This window comes from Hippoglossus hippoglossus, chromosome 8 (assembly GCF_009819705.1).
Source record: "Hippoglossus hippoglossus isolate fHipHip1 chromosome 8, fHipHip1.pri, whole genome shotgun sequence".
NCBI lineage: Eukaryota > Metazoa > Chordata > Actinopteri > Pleuronectiformes > Pleuronectidae > Hippoglossus > Hippoglossus hippoglossus.
In genome coordinates this window covers 15,586,648-15,608,599 of record NC_047158.1, presented here as the reverse complement: position 1 = coordinate 15,608,599, position 21,952 = coordinate 15,586,648, and the positions used below count along the sequence as shown (strand labels likewise).

The following is a 21,952-nucleotide window of genomic DNA, read 5'->3' as shown; positions in this document are numbered from 1 at the left end:
GGCCTGCAGTCGGCAGCTTGAATGAACTCTATGCCACTTAAAATGTGATTCGTTTAATCCTGTGATGTCGGCGAGAAATCCGGCCCAGCTTTAAGTGCCGACCGCAGTAATTGCTGTGAGGTGTTTTGTCCCTCGCAGTTTAAATGAAAGGTGTGCAACACTTTATCAGCAAATAGAAGAAATAGCCCCAGAGAAAGCCAGGTACTTGTGTTTTGACTGGAAAATGTCTGTAAAAGATGATTAATGTTTGGACGACAAATAACCTAATTAGAAACCTTTGGATTGAATTAATCAAGTTTTGACATTTGTAAACGGCTAAAATAAAGTTTAAGGGAGCAGCACAGTAAGAGCCATGAGCTCACTTTGACAATTAAAGACACACACACATGCTCACATTGAGTGTGATGTATGTTTCAGCATCATCACTGGTCAGTGTCCTCCTGGTCGCCTACATCAACTCTGTCATTGACTTTAATTACTGAATTATTTGACAGTAATGTTAATGTCCCAGGCCTCACATAGAGTGTATATATGTTGTATTGCTGCTCCCTGCAAAACAAGCACAGACTGGACAACTGTGCACGTGGTTGTCAGCAAGTCAATCATCCACTTATCAAAAGTACAATATATTACATATGGCACATTAGGGAAAAAGTCACAAAAGAGCAAGTGCATTTATAAATCTATATCAGCTTATCATGTGAATAGATTGATTGCCAGTGGTCTTGTTGGATTTCAAAACAAAGGTTTACTCTTTTCTCATCTGTAACAATCTGTGCTGTCTGATCTCCACATGGCTTGTTTCTTACGCTTTTAGCTGTTTCCCAGTGTTTGCCTTCAAATAACTTGTAAAACCTTGTACCTCTGTTTTGAAAGGTGCTATAGAAATCAAGTTTATTACAACACTGTGAAGCTCTCGTGAAAAAAGAAACCAATGGATGTCAGTGATTCCTCAGGCCACATCAGTTGGAGTGGCTTATTGTGCACGTTGAAGAATGGCCCCACAGTGTGTAGTCTATACATCCACACTGTCCCTCCGTTCATATATTATTATGTGCAGTTTCAGGTTGTGCCAACGCCCCCTGGCTGCGATCAGGAGTGTTGCAGCCTCGCCGGTTTCCCCCCCGGTGCACAGCTCTGCTCTCTCGTGGCACCGTGGAGCTGCTTGCATGTGCACACGCAGCCAATCTCTTCCTCATGACGCACCGAGGCTGGGCTCAGAGATCACAATATTTAACACACCCACCCTGGACGAGCACTTGGACTGAGGACAAGGCGGCAGCGAGGAGAGGACACATAACAAACAGGAATCCGTGCACCTGCCACCACCACCACCGCACAGCCGAGGAGGAGAAGCCGGGACAGCATCCAAGCATCTCTGCCACGGATCACCTGCTATTTTCGAGGAATTTTCATTTTCTTCTTCTTATTATCACTATTATAAAAAAAACACCCCCAGGGAGGTTGTGATTCTACGGACCTGTATCGACCTTTTTTGTTACTTTTTCCACAAAAGAAGACATCGTTTGACATCTCACTTCGTGCTGGCAGCAACACAAGGAAGCGGCTCTGAGGAAGAATAGAACAGGACCCCTCTCTCTCTCTCTCTCTTTCTCTCTCTCTCTCCCTCCCTCCCTCTCCCCATCTTTCCTAACGATTTATGTAGTGGTCCGTCCTCCTGACACTGAATCCTATTCAACACCGGGATGAATGAGGAGCACTTTCGGAGCCGCTGCCAGTGAAGAAGTGTCCAGATCTCACAATGCGCCGATGCGTCCACCTGTCAGGGAGGAAACCCGGACTATTGTAAGACAACAGAGTGATGGCATCATGGAGTTTTTAACATGAGCTCACACGCGTTCTGTGCGCGATGATCGCAGTAAATCCTCCAGCAAACATCGCTGCGTTGTCATCGAATAACAGCGCCGGACATCAACGTCGGTGCCGTAAGGTGCGCCGCGCGTAAAAAGCTCAGTGTGCAGAAAAATACCCCCCAAAACACAAAGATGATCCTGTTTCGTAAATTCAGAGTGTTGATACTCATGGTGTTTCTGGTGGCGTGCACCATGCACATCATGATAGACTTGTTACCGAAGCTGGAGAAGCGGGCGGCGGGAGCGGACGGCGGGGACGGCGGCGGCGGCTGCCAGTGCGCACACCACCCGGCCGGGGAGTCGCAGGGCTGGGGGAAGCAGCAGCGCACCCGGTCGGCGGCCGAAGCGGGCTGGCCTAACAAGCACACGCTGAGGATCCTGCAGGATTTCAGCAACGAGCCGAGCTCCAACCTCACGTCCCACTCCCTGGAGAAGATCACGGCCGCCGGCGACGGAGCGGACACCGTCAGGCGGACGAGACCGTCGGCGGCGGGGAAGGCGGAGGACCACAAGCCGCTCATGGGGGAGGCGAGCGGGGGTCGGACCGTGCATGCTCACGGTGTCTCCAGACTGTCCACTCTGTTTGAGCATCCTTTATACAAGGTTGACCTTCCTCCCCTCACGGATGATGACACTTTGTTTAACGTCAACACCGACATCAGGTTTTATCCAAGAGCAACAGGGAACCAAGGATGGTAAGATTATAGAAATAAAGTAAACTTAAAGGGTTACAAGTCTATCTATCTATACAGCTATCTATACATCTATCTATCTATACCTCTATCTATCTATACAGATATCTATACATCTATCTATCTATACAGCTATCTATACATCTATCCATCTATCTATCTATACATCTATCTATCCATCTATTTATTTATCTATCTATACATCTATCTATATATACTCATATACGTCTGTCTATCTATCTATCTGTCTATCTATCTATCTATCTATCTATCTAGATAGATGTCAGCAGACAGTTCCTTCCATCCATCCTGTCAGTTTCTGTCTCTTCTCTGCCTCCAGTCTAATGTCCACTCATCCATCTGCTGCATTCACCCATCTCTCCTTTTCGTGATGCCGTCTTATCCATTTGTGCACGCAACTTACAAGTTCTCATCCTGCTGGAATCTTGAGTATGTACTTGGATTATTTTGTGGTCAGTGCGGTTGCGTTTTAAACACATATTCATAATACTAACAACAGATCCATGTGTTATAAAGATGGAGTGTTCTTCCTCCAGCATCCCTTAGTCTGATGGGGTTAGTCTATATTAGGAGACGGCAACAAATACTCTGTACCCATCTATTACAGACACTAAAAATAATCTCAACGGGAATCTGCTTGCACCACAACCTCTCGTTAAATCTCCTCTCCTCTCCTCCTCTCCAGGCACAATGAGGATGGGAACCAAGAGGAGGACGAGTTCTCCCCGACAGGAGAGGTGACGGCAGAATCGTACCCCAACTGGCTGCGTTTCCACATCGGGATCAACCGCTACGAGCTGTACGGCAGACACAGTCACGTGCTGGACGCCCTGCTGAAGGACCTTGTCACACAGAGGATCACCAGTGTGGGTGAGTCAGGGAGTCAGGAAGGGTGTGTGTGTGGAGTGTAAGTGATGGTAGGATGTGTGTGGTATAAGTGCAGTAGCTGTATTGATTATTGGTTACCTTTGACATATTGATCTGTGTGTAGTTCAGCATTGATGTGACGGAGATTTGATCCTTAACGTTGCAACAGCCGTCCAACAATGACATTTTCTTTCCTTTTTTCACATTTATTCACATTTCTGACAGTGTAACGAGTATAAGAGATGATATCGTAGATGCATTCATTTAATTAGTACAGTGTGTGGGTGGGTCTAACTTCTGCAGGGTCAATGCAATAAAGAGTATTTACTTTCGGCATTGAAAAGGCAGTGCCTCCACACTGGTTAGACCCGAGTGTGACTTGTCTGAGTGACTTGTCTCTGTATTAGTGTGCAGTGTGCAGTGTGAGTGTGCGTGGGAAGGAGGCCACAGTCACACACATCTGTTTTTTATCTGTATTTATGCTTATGTGTGGGCCTTTTTTTTTTTCTTTGGTTTCCCTCTGGGGCTTGATGAAATAATGTGGGTGTGTCAGTGTGAGAGAAATGTGTGTGTCTGGGCTGCCGTGTTTGTTAAAATGTGTCAACACCAGCAAGTTTTGTTCCTGTGGAAGCTGTGATTCACTTCGATATCATTTAAAGGTTCAAATCCCCTAAAAGACAGAAGAGAAGGATGACACATTCCTTAAAGCTATTAAACATTTTCACATAAACCCTAATGGCAAAATAAGGAGAAAGAACATTTGAGAAGAATTTGCTTCTCAATATCTACACATTCCTTTCATTCCTAAAAAATCCATTACTGCTTCTCATCTGGAGACGTTTTGCTTTTAGATCATCAACGAAATCAGTGCAAGTATCTTCTCGTGCTTCATTTGAGCTTTTATCTGCTCATTATTTTCACCCCATCTTGGTCAAATCTTTGAGAAAGGGAGCTTGTCTATGTGTGAAAATATTGGAGAAGAAAATTACACATTCCACTTCCCTGCCTGTGTCCCTGTGACTGTCCCTCCATCCCTCGCAGGCGGCTCACAATCCTTCCTGCTGCACATCTCAGCTTGCACGTTAGGAGTTTGTGTGTATCTTTTTTTTTGCCCCCTCTGTTTATAATATATAAACCATCAATCTGTGCCCAGACACACCGATTCCAAAACACTGTCTGTCTGCAGAAAAGAAAACCCCACTGCAGCGTGTGTTTATGCGTGTGCCTGCAAGCATGCATTACAGCTTCTGTGCCGCGTAATTGGTGCACACACTTACCACTTATCTGTCTCACTGAAATTACAGAAACATAGGCAGCATTAGAAAGTTTCCCCCGTTCAGCATTTTCTCTGCGATAGTGCCCACCTCCTCCTCGCTCTCTCCCTCTCCCTCCCTCCTCTGTGTCTGTCTCTCTGTTGGGGCAGGCTGTGGCCTTTTGGTCAGTTTTCAGCTGGACTCATAAATCATACACTCAGTCCCGTGAGGTGTCGTAGGTGAGAGCAGGGTGGATTCATCATCACGGCGTGGGGGGGGGGGGTGTCGGATAGTGGGGGGTGAGGCCTGGAGCTTCCTGAAAGACGAGTGAACGCGAAGGTGTGGAGACAAAGACGGGGGCATCGATTCATTTCTAGGCGCTCGGAGGAAACGGGGCAAAGATAGAGATGGTTGGATGAGCAGAAACACATGCCGTCCCTCACAGATACCTAGACAGATGGCCTTTAGGCGGATGAGAAGAATGTCTTGTTGAAGTTCACTGTTGTCCCTGTTTGGTTGCATGTCAGAGCTTATACAACCCCGGGAAACAATCAGCCGAGCTTTGCCTGGGTTTTCCACAGGGGATTACCTTTTGTAGTTTCTGATTAGAAACTAAATTTTATAAATGGCCAGCATCGAGCAGTGAATCGAGGTCAGCTCCTCAAGGATCGTGGCTTAAGGGTTCAAGGTCACAGCATTAAAACATAGTTCAGTCATTTGCAATCTCTACAAAGGTTTCAGGATTGATGTACAGCTATACCAAGTTTAAAGATTACTCCGGGGGCACTATGCACTTGACCTGGCTTCAGCGAATCTGGCACATGCGTAGGCCTAATACTCTTGAGTGTATTCTTTGGCTTTGATTTGACTCGGTATCCATCCCGTGTCGTAAAAAGAAAATGCACTGACCTGAGGTTATGAAGATTGTACTTTGTGCAACAGTGTATGTAAAATTCAAAAGCTTTTGAGAATGAGTCACGGTAAATGGGGAGGCTTGCCAGCGGTGAGTAAGATTAAGTGAGACAGACAGAGCATAACAGAGAGAATATGAGTAAAAAGGATGACATACACACACACAAAGGAAAGGAGGAAAAACCGAGCAACCGACTGAGAGAGCTGAGAGAAAAGGCAAGAGAGTCAATAAACACTAAACACAGCTCTGAGCGGGGGGTAGAGTGCGGCCAGCTACTCAGCCAGCGAGCCAGTCAATGAGTGGGTCCACGACAGGGGGCTTATGTTGATATTGGGGTTAGGCAGAAGCGCTGTGTTGTGTAATATGCTCAAGTTAATGCGCTGTAATAAATGGGCAAATCCCGCGAAATCCTGTCCATTATGACAGAAACACAAGGCATTTAGACAGACCTCATGGCCCCTTTGTTTGAGTCGCAGGACGGCGGGGAGCTCACAGTGGGTCTCCGTCAGCCTCTGGGAGACACCGTGGATGTGAGTGATAGTCGGAGACATGTGCCCTGGCTCCTCTCCTCGGGTACACGAGTTCAGTTTGTGGGAGTGAAGTGTGTAACGTGCACAAATCCTCGCTGAAGATGTGTGCAGTCCACAGAGGCTTACAGAGAAACATCTGGTCAGAATCCGGTCTGTTACGGTGCATGTGCACATATATACAAACACTGATGGGAACGCACAGTCGGGGGTAAACGATTTTTGATATTCAGGAAAAAAAAAGTATTGCTCAAACTGATGCAAGAGGATTTTTTATCTCTGAAGCAAAGTGTATTAAGTCCTTGAATAAACTGATCATCTGCGGCTGAATAGTTTGGACTTTCATGATATTTTGTCTCAAAGTCAAAGTCAATCTGTTGGAAAAAAAATGTTCATTAGCATGTTCATCCTTCCATCAAACCCAGATCCAGATATTAATTAGATGTCAGCAGATGCTTTCCGTGCCACTGTTTCTGTTCTCAGTCACACCAAACTCCTCTAACTGACACAGTTGCACTTTGATTGTACGCTGCCTGTTAAATTGGTCAGCAGATGTGATGGCTCTATTACACATTCATGCAGTGCTGCGTTCTCCAAATTGGCAAATGAGGGAACAGCTGTGCAAACGCCCATGCAGTGCATTTGTGTGTGTTTACTGTATGTTTATGTACAGATGGGTGACGAATTAAAGAAATAAACCTGAATAAATGAGGGGGAAACATCACGAATGCAGATGCTTCCACACAGATGCAGTTCGAGGTACAATTAAGCCATTAACATCCCACCATCCTCCGTATGAAAACAGGGAGCAGGCCCAGTTCTGATTTTGTGCAAAGAAGAAAATAACTCCAGCACAGACTGAAGGAGTCTCAATCACAAAGGCTGCTCAACATGCCAGCGTTTTAAGAGCAACATCTGTATTTGGCTCTAAAGACGTCAGTCAACTTGTGGTTGACAGAGCCCCTCTGATGACTGTGATCCTCGTAGATCAGCTCTTCCTCAGGTGACTGAGAATATCAATGCACACAGATTGATATTAGAGCCGCGCTGCAGTAGATTATCCTCTCATTACAAAGATGAATGCACATTTAAGGGTTCAGTGGTCAAAGTGCTCTGGTCCACAGAGACCAGTAAAAAATGGAGGGGATGTGGTCAGTTGAGCGATCCTCCTCCATTTCTCGACAAGTGGGTGAGTGCATGTGTGGCGTTCACCAAGAGAACAGTGCCGGCCTGAATACTTGACCCCCACAGTGGAGGGGTCACTGCAGATCAATACAAAAGTTGTTGTGAGCGATCATCATCATCATCATCATCATCATCATCATCATCATCATCATCCTATAATGAAACATTTCGATGGTAATGGGTGTGGTCTCTTCCAGGATGGCAACGCCCCCGTCCACAGGGCACGAGGGGTCGCTGAATGGTTGATGAGTGAAATGATGAAAATGAATCATATGTGATGGTCTTCACAGTCACCAGATCTCAACCACGTTAAAAACAAGAGGTTTTGTACCAACATGTTTAGACAGCGCTCTCCATCACCATCATAACAACACTATATCTTTTGAAAGATTGGTGTTTAGAGTCTTGTAGATTACTAGACACACTGATATGCTGATGGCTTTGCAAATGACTAAGACACTTTATGTTGGTTTGTGTGTCTAGTGTGTGTTTCATAATACTCAGTCAGTGATCTAACGCCCCCACTGTTTTCTTCCCAGCCATGAAATCCGGAGGCACCCAGCTGAAGCTGATCATGACTTTCCAGAACTATGGACAAGCACTTTTCAAGCCCATGAAGTAAGTACACACCGTATGACAGCCCAGTTAAACCACAGGCACTCTGGGTTACATCCTCTGGGTGTCGTAGATTACTATCATTTGGGGAGAATCTCTATTGCTCCCTTAATAAGAACTAACATCAAAAATCAGTTTGATGCGTTTGGTTTGATGAGCCCACTTGTAATGTGGGCTATATGTTTCGAGAGTGCTTCACAAAATCCCATCGGGATAACAACCAAGCACTGCCGCTGCATCTCGCGTTGTGTTCAGATACTCCCTCTCCCCTCTGTGTGATCTTTTTTTCTGATGGGGAATCGTCTGTCTGCTTTTTAATTAACATCAACCGGCTTATGTGTTAATTAAAATGAGCACTGAGCCATCATGAGGACGTCTTTGGGGAGGCATATATGCTGACAAAGGCGCGTTGCACATGAAAAAGAAATAACCCTCCCTCTCAGCTGTTGGTGAGTTCTGCCCGATGGATTCCCTCGCCATCAGGGATAAACAGTGTCCAGGCCAACTGGGCTGCGATCAGAAGTAATTGCTCAGGAACCTGGTTTGATTGCTGTGAAATGCATAATGGTTTTCTACACAAGAGTCTCAGCGGAGACTGTTAGATTCTGGGAGAAAGAGGTAGAGACAGACAGAGCGGGTGTTTGTGTGCCTTTTCTCGCAGAAACGTGATTATTCTTTATTTCTAGTGGACCAATCCCATTACCATAGCAGCCAAAGTCACATCAGTGGGAGGATAAGGAGTTCAGGCCCATGGGTTCAGCTTCAACTTGAAAAATGAATGATGAAATGTTGCCACCGAATATCTTATCACTGTCAGAACTTGATTTATGGAGAGGCTGCAAAGTTTATTCAAAGTTTTCTTCACCCACTCTTTCATATGCTCCTCTCTTCCTGGATGCAGTACAACCTTATCCCTTCGTATAAAGCCGCAGCAGTGACGGTTCAGATTTGTACCTTTGAATGAGTCATTTTCTTGTCTCCTGACTTGAAATTTCACTTCAAGGTCAAGCCGTGGCGAGTTTTGCCGCCTGTTAGGATAGGCATCGTTTTTACAAAATGGGCCTCAGAGAAAAAGGTTCAACTTATGGCAATCTGAGCATCTTTTGCAGCTTGCATTCATGCAAAAGGTCAACAGCAGCACCCAGCAGGCAACATCAGGCTTAGTCATACCTAACAAAAACTAAGATTACCCTGCGTTTGTGTGTGTGTGTGTCTGTGTGGGTATTTTTGAGTTGCTATTAGACTGGACTAAACATGCAGGGGGTGCTTCCAGGCAACATGGACAATTGGACAATATGTGCACGTGCATGAGTTGTACCTTAAGTGTCATGTTGTGGTCCATGGCTGTGCTCAGGGCAGCCTGTGGTATTTACAGTATGAGGAGCAAGTCAGGCATTATAATCCATAGTTTAGTGTCTTGTTAGAGACTGTATAAAAAGATGAGTGATGCATCTTCCTCCCACTATAAAGTAAAAATATCCTGGATCTCAATCCTGCCATCTTGGGCATCTTCTGGCAAGATGGGAGGAGCTAAAACATGCACTGGATCAATCACGAGTCAGTATCAGCTGTCAATCAGGGCATTTCACCCCTGTTTTTATAACATCGAATAACTACTTAAAACAAATCGTACCAGAAAAATTAACACTTGGTATACTTGACGTGTACTTTGACTTGTTATTTTGGTCCATGTCCCATCTGCTAACATGGAGGAAGTGGGATGTATAGCCTATACTGCATCCAGCCACCAGGTGGCAGTCAGGATGCTTTGGCTTTCCTTTTGGGTAGCTGTCATGTCGCCCTTCTTTATATCCGGTCTATGTTACAGACATGTGGATCACATGCAGGTTTAACATGCAATGTGTCACATTATGGTCTAAACCCTACAGAAATTGTTCAATCTGCCCAGTTAACTTTAAAATGTAAAAGAGCTGATTTCCTACAGTGGATACAAGTAGAACAGTCTTTTCCAGCTGCCATCGTAAAACCGTTCTGACGTTAATTACGGTTTCTGAAATACATACTACAGATTCCTGCAGCTCTTTATTTAGCCTGTCATATTTTAATTTAGTCTCTCGGCTTTGACTGCCACTAACATTTATCTCCAGTGTTTACAATATCATACTTAAGTCCTCAGAGAACAAATACAAAAATATCTCAGAGAAGTAATGAAGAAAAACAACCTTGTTCTACTTTTGTAAAAGCACATCGTGTGGTTTTGTTGTTTCACTCATGGCATTGAGGTGTCCTTCTTTTATTTGAGGAATTGAGTGGTGCATTCTGGGTCTAGTAGTTCAGAGCGTTGCTGTGTTGCATTGTTTTACTTCACCTGTCCCATTGTGCAGCATCAAGTGGTGCTTCAAAGACACTTTGATGTTGCAGGCCTCCTTTGAGTTGAATGCAAATCTCCACACTGGCACGAGCCGGGAGAGAGGCTGCACAGCCTGACAGGTTGCCAGACATCACCATGCAGCGCTCTCTCTCTGTGCTGTTCAGGGGGAAAGAAAGTTTAGAGCTTCATTTTATCTGCCTGACTAACTCCATGATTGTGTTTGGTGATTTAAAGACGCTCATTTAATTTTTCTAACCGCAATTGGGTGCAGTGTTCTAGCTCACGGTGGCTCGTTTCCCCCATTATCCGCCCCCCTTTTCCTAATTTGTGGTTATTGTAAATCATTTTTAAAATGTCGATCTATGCAAAGCAGTAGGCATCTGCACTAATCGTAATACCTCACCCACCTAAAAGCAATAGCTGGATGAATCTTGCTGCTGTAACCTTGGAAAAATCTTTACTTTATCCTCCAAATATTCACACAGGATCGATACAATTATATATTATTATCTATACTATTTGACTATAAAATATCTAATTTCTCTGGGATAAGATGGTCAAAGGCTGCAGAGGAAGAAAACCATTGAAATGGCAAGTGAAAAGAGAGAGAGGTTTGTTATTGGAAGACAAATGTGAAGACCAGAGCCTGAGGGAGCAGTAAGCACCGCCAACCTGTCAAGGAACCGGGGTCTTCCAGCTGGAGCCAGGGATCAGGCCGAATGGAGACCCCCCCCCATGCCAGGCCTCCGTGTCTGTCTGGCCCATGAGTCTGGTGCCCTGCCTACCCATATCCTTGCCAAGATACTGGTCGCAGTTTGCACACAACCCTAACCATAATGTTCATGTCATGCTAATTGGATTTGTCAGACAGAGGGTTGAGGGATTGAGGGAGGAGGTGTAAGCCTCAGATCTGCAAAGAAAGAATTCATTTCTCCATCATGAGCTGTTTGACAAGCCTGTTTCCACCCCCTCGCTTTGATTCGGTTGATAGTCTCACAGTTCAAAATGGTTTCGTGAATCGCAAGAATAGCAGGAATGACTTTGATCCTCCCTGTTTGTTGTGCTCATGCCCCAGTCCCGCCGAGAGCTGTTATGTCAACAAACAGGGTACGCAACATGTAAACACGTGTGCGAGAGCATATATGTAGGACACACATGCCCGTCCTTTGGCACCGCGGGGAATCCGAATACGTCCTCGTTTGGCTGAACCCAATCAGTTTGGACAAGCTTGGGCTCTTAGCGTTAGTAAACCCAGTGGCTGCGGAGCCTGTGAGCTGCAACACCCAAGAGGCTGCTTCATTTTTATCTTCTGCAGGCTATTTCATAACCACACGTCCAATCGGAGGCCTCGTCATATCCACTGTGTCCCAGTTGGGTTATGACTGGCATTCCTCCATGGATCTTCTCTCTCTCTCTTTCCGTTCAGATATTCAATTAAGACTGAAAGCATCTAATGTCCTCTGGAGATAACCTCTCCCCGTCATGGTTATTCATCTAATCATTAAAGATTGATGCTTTTATTATTGATTTACATGCATTCATGTTAAGTGCAGCAGGAGGAAACAGAGCTGTTCTTTGATCACTTGTGGTTTTTTATGGGCGAGTTCAATGCTGACGAATTCACCTTCTGCCTACAAATATTTCCTCTGTACAAGAATAACCATTTAATCTTCTTTAACCATGGAGATTTGAGATCCATATGCCTGGATCCCAATCCTGTAAACTTGCGGCCCAGATAACAAGCATCTGTGGACCAGATTGAGTTGTCCCTTTTTTCACAAAACAGTGACGACCGTGGATGCAAACCCAATGAAATCCAGAGAGAGGAGAAGGATAATGCTGTCACGTTATGTAGAAAAGCCAAATCTCATCAAGCTTCACAAGATCCATCGCAATCCAAAGTCCCATTGTTACGAACATGCATGTCTCATTTCATGGATGAATACAGCATGACCACATACACATCCATGAATAAACATACAAGCATATGCATGTAAATATATGCACAAAAGACATGCACTGTACGAATACGCACAAAATCCCCTCCTGAATACATCATTATAGATTTCACTATTTTAGGCTTGAAAGGGGAAAATATTAAAATTGTAGATTTTATATTTTTTCTTCTTCTTAGTTAGTCACTCATCTCCCAGCGTTTCACTAAAGAGCTCCCACGAGGGCCATAAGAATTCTGCTGGTTCTCATAAGTCGGAGGCACTTTTGAAAGGTGCCGTCTGAGCTCAGCTCTGGGTGTGTGGAGAGACACAGAGGAAGCATGTTACTATAGACAGCTGTTCGCACAGCTGCACCTCACACACTCGCACATACATGCACACACAAGCCGCAAAGAGAAGGCACTGTGGGGGTTAAGGAGTTCGTGCACCCTCCATCACCCAGAGCTGGTACTGAAGAATCTGCGCGCGGCGAGGCAGCTGTAGCTGCTCAATCAGAGCTGTGGATATGTTACACAGAAGGTGGTGAATGTGGGCCTGCGCACACCAAGGAAAAGAAGCTCATTCACTACAGCTACTCACAACTTAACTCTGACCTACTGATTTTCACGATGACAAGTCAGAAGCCTTAAAGCACATAGAGACTTCAAATGTGATGAAGCATCAAATCTTTTCACATTAACATCCTCGTCCTATCATCCACGACGGAGTTTTTTCTCCTGACCTCAATCTTGCATATTATAAAAAAGCTTCAGCTGAGTTTTCACATTTATCTTTTCACTCCCTGATACGTTATGTAAACTTTGGCTGCACGACTCCGTGGCTTCTTCCTGCCTTGTTCTGGTGCTTATGGCAGAAAGAGCCTCTTCAGGTTTTCAGCAGTGCCCCCCGTGGTGTCGTCCCGGCATCAGAGCGGCCTCACAGTCGAGCTCACTCACAAGCCCACTGGACCAATCAGCAGGCAGGGAACAGAGCAGCAGCTCAGGATGCCAAGCAATTTGTCTGAGGGGGCGTTTATTTAATGACAGTCTGTAGGGTACAGGTGTGGTCAGAGATGGAGGAGGCTATAAATCCAAAGTGAAGACACGTGTGTGTGTGTGTGTGTGTGTGTGTGTGTGTGTGTGTGTGTGTTTGCATTCTTTCAAATGTCCATTCAGTTCATCTGGCAAGTTGTTTTTGATTCTTGTGTTTCACTTCAATATGAAATTGATTAAAATGCAATAGGTGCAAAGTATCTGAAATCTAACAAAGCGACCAAACCTCTGTATTGTGGGTTAACAGTGGAGGACTAGCTTTTGAAATGGATTGCTTGTTTTTAACTTCTGAATTTCTAGTATTTCTGCATCAGGTAGGCTAAGAAGGTAGAGTGGGTTGTCCACTAACTAGAAGATCACTGGTTTGATCCCGAGGTTCTCTAGTCTGCATTCCTAAGTGTCCTCAGGCAGGACACTGAACCCCAAATTGGCCCTGATGGCTGCACGTGACGGCCGTGTGCAGGAAAGCTAGTTATTAGTAGTTGTATGAATTTGGCTTGTACTGTAAAGTGCTGAGTTTGATGCCAGGGCAGCAAAGTAACGGTGCGGACAGTGACCTGCAATCAAGCCATATCAAAGCTGCCATGCACAGATACTGCAGAATAAGTGAGAAGGAAAAAAACTGCAAAACAAAAGTTAATCAGATCATCTACAGTTTACCTTAACAGACCAATATTTTATTTAATTTACAATAAGTGAATGCATTCTTATCTGATGGAACTTTGATTTGTTCTGTGTTTTAGAAAGTGGGGGAAATCAGACACACGTGGGGGCAAACGAAAACATCTGCTATCAAACATTATCTGCCGTGTTTTCCCTCATCTCTTTTCCACATTTTATTATTGTCTCCATCTCTCTCTCTCACACACACGCACGCACACACACACACACACACACACACACACACACACACACACACACACACACACACACACACACACACACACACACACACACACACACACACACACACACACACACACACACACACACACACACACACACACACACACAAGCACAGAGTGAGAGTGCTCCGGTGTCAGGCGTTCACAACATCTGTTTCTCATGCAGCTTTGTACTTGCAGCCAGGCAGCCGGGGGAGGGCCAGACCCAGCAGCTCCTCTCTGGGCGCCGTTGACTCCCTCCGCAGGTCTCGAAGATGAATTTGGATTGCTCATCTTACACAGCGACACTCTCACACGACTCCATGCTCCTCTTTCATCCTCTCTGCACCTCTCTCCTCCTCCCTGTTATTCAGTCCATCATAGACTTGAGTCCAACACCAAACTCGGGCTGATAATGTCAACAGTCTCAGCGTGACTTTCTAACATGTATGTAAATTTTGTGTGTTTTTCCTTTGCCATCATTTACCCCCTGATTTACATGTTTCCACTTCAAGGCGCCTATTTAAACAAACCCACTTTATGAAATCCTTGATCTCGCAGCTACACACTGAGGCTGCTTCGCAAATGATGTGGGTTGTTTGTGTTAGAACTTGAAGTGTGTGTGTGTGGCTTGGTAACCATGGATGTACGACTGCGTGTGTGTGTGTCCATGTCCAGTGCAGTCAGTGTGTGGGCGCCGTGATGCCTTGACCTCCTGTAGGCCGTGAGATGAGCCAGTCAATTATTGCGCTGCTGCACCGCTTTAACAGTCTTGTAACCAGCTGCATTCAGTGGTTTGTCACATCTGCCCAGTCATCAGGACACACACGCACACAAACACACACACAGACACACACGCACTATTTGAATTGAGTATCAGAGTTAGCTTAGAGAAAGCCTTCTGCAGAATTGCTTGCTGCAATTTTTTTGCTTGTAGTGTCAAATATCTGAATTCCGCCGATTAATTACGTCTCATTATTAGACTTCGTGTGTTTGGGTGCAATCATACAATCCGTGATTATACATCATTCACATTACGACCGACCCATTTCTTTACCCTCCATTGGACGTGCTGAAAGAAGAAGTGACGTGTTTTCATGTTCCGCTTTCTTCCTCCGTCGCTCTCATCTCGCCTCAGTTCTGTGTCTATCCTCGATATTCACGTTTCAGCGAGATCAACGCTGTAGCATCCGGAGCCGAACATGCCTGCATGTCATCTCCAATCTCAAATAACTTTTCTTTCCTGACAGGCACACTCACGCAGACTCCCAACAGAGACCCAGAAACACAGAGGACTGTCTTATTTTAGACTTCCAGTGCAGCCTCCGCGCTCTCACACTAACACATGCAAACTTCCCATAAAGACAGTTCTCATGAATGTTTTACTAGGTCAGCTCTTGAAGTAGCTGTGTTTTTTTTTCTTTTTCGTCACCATCCCTCCCCCCCTCCCTCTCCCACTTTCTCCCTCTCTCTCGGTCCGTCCCTCTCTCTGTCTCCATCTCCTGTCCATGCTCCTTTAAGGACTTGTTTGTTTGATTCGCTGAGGCGGTACTAATCCTCGGCTTGTCCCTCACCTCCATTCAGAGCCTCTCTGATCTGTATTTTTAGATTGCCTCGCTTTTCTCCCTCTCTGTCAAACAAGTGTTTATGCACAGTGTACAATGTGGCGGAGCTGTGGAGCGTCCTGGTCGTAATGTTAGAACAGGCCAACTGAGCTGCTGGACATGATACCATGAGGGATTTACACGTGTGTAGTTCTTCGTTTCGGTTTTGGTCATTTTTATTTATGGATTTTTGATTTTCATCCTGTCACATATTGTAAGATTTTACACATCCACTTCATCAAGCAGGTAAAGATGCATGACCATGAGGTTGTGAGCAACTCTCCGGTTTGATTGCAACTGAAAATTAAGGCAAATATTAAAGATATAATATGTAACAATTCTTCATTAAAATGTCTAAAAATTGACAAACACCTGTGATATATTTCTCCGACTTGTGTACTTACACCATCTAAAATGTGATGTTTAATTTTGGTCACCTTTCATCTGCTTTACCTGTGGCTTTGCCTGACTTTGCTATCACATCCGGAGCAAATGACATGTGAATCAGGAAAAACTCACTGTTAGCCGGTCGGCTCTTTTACCTTCCACTGTTTGTAATGATCACATCACAATGGATCCAAAACTTAAAAAACTTGCCATATAAGTGAATAAGAGTCACATCAGGTAGATTTTCTGCAATAGTGGTGAATACAACAACTCCCATGATCCCTCGCTACTTCCCGACATCATCACATTAGGTCTTTTGCTACTGTTTTGATTGAGAGACCCCAAGCGGCCGAGGTTAAATATTCTATGCCTGAATCCTCAGACAGTCTCCCAATGCACAGTCAATTAGTCGTTATGATTCCAGCTAATAAAGAAAATGCACATGTTAACTCTCTGGAGTCTTGTTTTCACCTTGAGGTGGTGACGTGTCATTGTTCTCGGCGCTTTTTGAAAAACTACAACAGGTTGTTTTTTATGCCTTGCTTTTCTTTTTGTTCACTTTATGTTGGGGGTTAAATTCGATGAAGGAAACACAGTGCATCTCAAAGCTGTGTGTAACAGTGCAGAGAGTGTAGAGTGGATCCTTGAGTAACTCTGGTGAGGACAGGATGAGTCACCGACTTCATGTAAATATGCACCTTGAGTATTGTGACAGTTTTGGAGTTGTCAAAACAAGTTTCCCTCAGTCACCTTCACACAAACCACTTAGAAGGAGGAAGATTTGATCGACAGATCAAAAAGTCTCTTTACCCTTGAAACCAACAGGTTCCTTCCAGGGATTTGAATCACAGAAGTACAGTGTATGCCTGCGTCTCTGTGCCTGTACGTGTGGACCAGAGTGTGTGTCCTCCTCTGTGTTACACCGCATCCTGGGTGATTAAGATTTTTTTGCAACTGTGCATGCTTATTGTGGTTCCCGGCCCTTTCTCTGTCCACTGCTGTACGTGGTTGGGCATGTAGGTCAGGCATTCCATCATATCATTACAGTTTAAAATACTGCATGGGGGAATTCCTGAGCTTCGCTTCAGGAATGTCACTGGCACATTTGTCTGGAATGCAGTAAACTGATTTTGCTCCAGGATGTGAATTTCCGAATAAGCGTTTCTTTTTATGAGGATAGGCAAGCAGGCTAAACCTACTGAAGGATATTTCATGTTTCCTTCTGCAGCGGGATCTGCAGAAATGACTGAAAAACATCCAAGGTTGATTATCTTAAATGAGCATTCAGGAAACGCTGCATTTAATTGAGGGGAGTTTTCAGAGGCACATTTTCATCTAAGTGCCACGGTGAAGCCACTATGTGTGATTAAGACCTTACATTTTAACAATTTATCCCGACAAATTAGAAAACAACTGAAGGTGCAACATAAAATCTTGCTAATTGCCCTTGTTTTTAATTGAAGTCTTTCTCAGAAGCCACAATAAGGTACGACTCTTTCTTTGTTCTTCATTGGAGCAGTCTGAAAATGACAGAGCACACATGCTTCATTGTTACTTGGTCACTAAATCAACTGTGGCCCCTCAACAATGGGACCACACGCACTGCACCACCCCGTACAGCTGAGCTCAGTCATTAGATAAGGACCTTTCCCAGGTAGATCCATCACAGTCCACCTCAATCTCTGCCCAAGCTGAATGAATGAAACCGTTCTTCCACGGGGAGAAAGAGAGAGAGCATTGTGGCTCTGTAACTTGGGCCTTTTGTGACAACGTGCACAGAGGTTAATACATCCATTGTGGCCCAGGCCCATGCTTGTCTAAGCCTGTCCCACGCAAGGTGGCAATTAGGCCGTGTGTGTGACTCCCCTATCCCCCTGACAGAGGCCTGAAGAGGGGGCGGAGAATGCGATCATTGTCTACCAATTAAACCAGAGGAGGGTTCTCCTTGGCTTTGCCCATTGTCTGAGCAGGATGTGGGAGGGTCTGTCACGGTCAGGTCTGGTATCACCGGGCCAGAGTGGCAGGAACCTGATCCAGGGGCGAGCCTGGGTCATCCTGTCCCTCCCATGCACCCTCCTTCCTGCAGCTCTGGGCAGCAGTGATGCAAACAGAGGAGCCTCTGTGCTGGAGGTGCAGGGACACTCGGTCAGGTCTGCTGCTGCTGGGAAGATCGTTCACAAAAGGAGGGCTAGTCTGAGGTAAAACCCATGTCAGGTATGACATACGACAGGAGAGGAGGTTTTCCTATTTTTCAGTTTTACACCTGAGAATATTATATCATCCACAAGTGTTTATTTTTATCCCTTTAGGTTCGTGACAAAGCAGCGTGAGTAGATACAGACAGTTTCCAGTAACAACTGTCTTCCCAATGAACCTGTCAACCTGCGCGCTTGAAGGGAAACTCGCAAAGAAAATATGAAAAGATAAAAAAATGTCATATTCTCTTTGATGCTGCATTGTGATTATAGAACTGCATGTGTGTGTAGAAGGTTTACACAGGAAAAGAGATTTACACATTATAATATATAACGTGTTTATCATCCTCCCAAAGGCTGATTTGAAATCACAACCTCCACCTAGTGGCGCTAGAGGGAAAGTAATCAGCAGGATATCTGTTCTGGGAAACCATGAATATCTGTAGTGTAATTGATGTTGAGATCCGGATTTTTACTCTAATACGCTAATGGCAATAAATGAAACGTTAGGGAATGATTCATGTATTCATTTCATGTATTCATAGTGCTCAATGCATTTTAACAAATACCAAGCATGTCGACCTGCTGGTGACACGAGGAAAAGTCAGAGGATCGTCAGAGTCAGGAGGTTTTACACCCCCGCAATCCATGAATGTCTGTACAAAATGTCATGGTGATCCATCCAATAGTTGTTAAGATATTTCAGTCCAGACTAAAGCGTCGGACTCAACAATCCCCAGACCCAGGGCGTTAATGTGGCTAAAAAAATACAACACCCACCGAGTTTGAATGTTATAGTGCAATGTATTGTGCAATGTTATTAAGCTTTTCCCGAAATGGTACACGAACAAAAAGGAGAAATGCACCGACAACACATCATCATCATTACAGGATGATGCATTGGGACACAGTCTGCCTTGGCATTAAAGGTCACATTGCAAAATGCGGCCGTCGCATGATGATGCATGGACGCTGATACGCTCTGTGAACAATAATAATGCGGAATAACTCCTGAGAATATCCCGCTCAGATTCGTACCTTTTTACATTTGAGCATCATTTACCGCACTTGAAAATGTGTGACGAGATCCGAAATCTGTGATTCCTTCCGAACACAAATGAACTTTATTTATCCCCCAGTGGCGTGGACCTGCTCCATCCCACTTAGCTCTTACACAAGGATAAATGCAACCCTCCGAACTGTTTTTCCAGCGGTTCCACCACTTCCCCCTTCGCCGCCGTCACCCACTCATGACCACAACGACATCGCTCAGCCACCACTTAGCCTCTGATAGATGGTTTCTATTTAGGAAATGGCATCTGACCGCAAACCATCGAGCACAACAAGACTGTTGACAGGTTTAAATAGAAAAGTTCAGCAGTGGGAGAAACAAAGCACAAACACTAGCGCCTCGATATGGGCCCCCTCCAACCACCCCAACCCCAACCCGTCTGCAAAATAGCTTTCTGGAAAGACTCTTTTGATTGCTTTCTTCGGTTGAGGCATCGAAGTTCTCGGTTTTATGTAGTGAGGTTTTCACTCTGTGCTGTGCAATCCATTTTGGGACGGTGAAGAAAAGCGGCGTGGAAAATAAGTGACAGCCTGCTAAAATTAAGCCGTTCCTGCTCCGAGCTGAGTGAAGTGATGGATGAACCGCAGGAACTTGGAACTTTTAGCACTCGACAGAACAGGTTGTCGCGACACCCCCCCCCCCCCCGAAAGCTTCTCAGGTAATTAATAAACACATTCATTAGGGAGGATAAAAAAAGACAGCGTCGCTAAATCAAATGCTTTTCTATCATCAGTCATGTGCTGCGGGAAGATGGCATTTTAACAAGCCTCACTCTGAACTAATTAGGGGAAAATGGTACCAAGCCTTTCATGCCGTTATGGCTTGTTAAGGATTAAAGTCTTCAGGGATAGTCAAAAATAAACGACCGCCATGGTCCTCTGTGGATCTGCTGTTGTGTGTGTACGTGTGTGTGTGTGTGTGTGTGTGTGTGTGTGTGTGTGTGTGTGTGTGTGTGTGTGTGTGTGTGTGTGTGTGTGTGTGTGTGTGTGTGTGTGTGTGTGTGTGTACATGTTTGCATCTGAAAGTCTTTATCTGTGTTTGTGGTGTGTCCACGCTCAGTTAGAGTAAACACAGATGGGAAAGGGAACAACAGGTCAGCCGCCACGTGTGTGTGTGTGTGTGTGTGTGTGTGTGTGTGTGTGTGTGTGTGTGTGTGTTTATATATTGGGGCTGGAAAATTGTCATAATTAGTTCTAATTGGGTTTTTTGCTGTTGAGCAATCAATTAATTTCTTACTGGTCTCCACCACAGACCAGTGTGTTGGACAGACCTGTGAGCAGAGCCTCTCAGTAAAGAATCCCAATTAAAAAAGGCGTGACTTAGATTTTGGCAGGTACAGTATTTCAGTCTTATTCTGGCCCAGTCATCTGCCAGTTCCCACTCAAGGAATCTGCTTTAAATTGTATCCAAGAGGAATGTGTATTTTCTCCCTTCAGCCTTTGATAACCTCAAATTTATTTTATGACTTGTAGAGAACCTGCAACAATCCTAAAACACAGTGTTGCTTCAGCTTTGAAGAACTTTCCAATTAAACTGTATGTGTTCGAGCTTTAGACATGTCAGCATCCAGCCTTTCTTATTTACCCGTCATGTTTCAGATCACAGTCAAAAGCAGAGAACAAACAAAGAGACTAAGGGAATTCAGACTGTTGAGCTGTAGCTGCTTTCTGTATCTGAGTTTAAGGGGGCCTGCTTTTTTCGCTAACCCTGCAGTTTACTGACACTCTCAGACCGGGAATGTTTTCCCCTCCTCTCATCACTTTTAGCTTATAGTACGTGTGGTGCTGGATACCAGGGCTTGTTACCCGGTGAGATGAAGACTCTTGGCAATGCCCATTGATTTTGTGCACAGGCAGAAAGAAAAACTCACAGACACATGCAAGAAAAGCTCTTAAAATCCCCCACTGATCCCAAAAGGCCCAGAGCCATCTAATTTGTTTTCATTACTGAAGTAATGTCGGTCTTCGTGGACTTAGTTGATCCTCTGTTGCCTCTCTAAGAACAAAAGTGTCAAGGTGGATGCCGTCTTCTTACTTTTTCCCACATTATACAGTTTGAACCTGGCTTTTGGTTCTTTGAAGCTTTAGTCCCCCCCCCCCCCGTCCTGACCTCCCTCCTTCTTTCACAACTTCTGGAGCTGTGAGGGATAGAGACAACTGGTCAGGGCTTTCTGGAGGAATTTCCTGTTGGGATAAGTGCTTCCCATTCATGAGTATCAGTTCTTTCTTCTATGTAAGAAATGATCTTCTTGACATTCTTTTAAGTGGTCTGGTGACTAACTTGTGATGGTGTGGGGGAGGGGACAACAACCTACATCACCCTGCATCTTCTCTACATCTCATTTAATGGTGAATAACCCGGCATGGACGGACAGTTTGGAATAGCTGTCAAAAGTCCTGGCGATGTTTTGGGGACAGGTGGCTGGTTTTAAAATCGACAGCTCCAGTGTAGACAGATTTGCTCTGGGAAGCTGTGAGAGGGAAGATTATTGTTCTAAACATACCCGAGCTGGTGCATTTGGACACGTAATCACTGTTGACCTAAG

The 21,952-nt window shown here is 44.9% G+C and overlaps 1 protein-coding gene across 1 annotated transcript in view; it reads left to right on the top strand.

Moving 5' to 3' along the window:
* Positions 1-1,123: 1,123 nt before the first annotated feature.
* fam20ca (FAM20C golgi associated secretory pathway kinase a) overlaps positions 1,124-21,952 on the top strand; it is a 34,088-nt gene continuing 13,259 nt past the window's right edge. Inside the window, exons 1-3 of the mRNA XM_034594263.1 lie at positions 1,124-2,569; positions 3,273-3,457; positions 7,872-7,950. Of these exons, the coding sequence (XP_034450154.1) occupies positions 2,007-2,569; positions 3,273-3,457; positions 7,872-7,950 (827 nt within the window). The 5' untranslated portion in view covers positions 1,124-2,006. The remainder of the gene's footprint in view (positions 2,570-3,272; positions 3,458-7,871; positions 7,951-21,952) is intronic.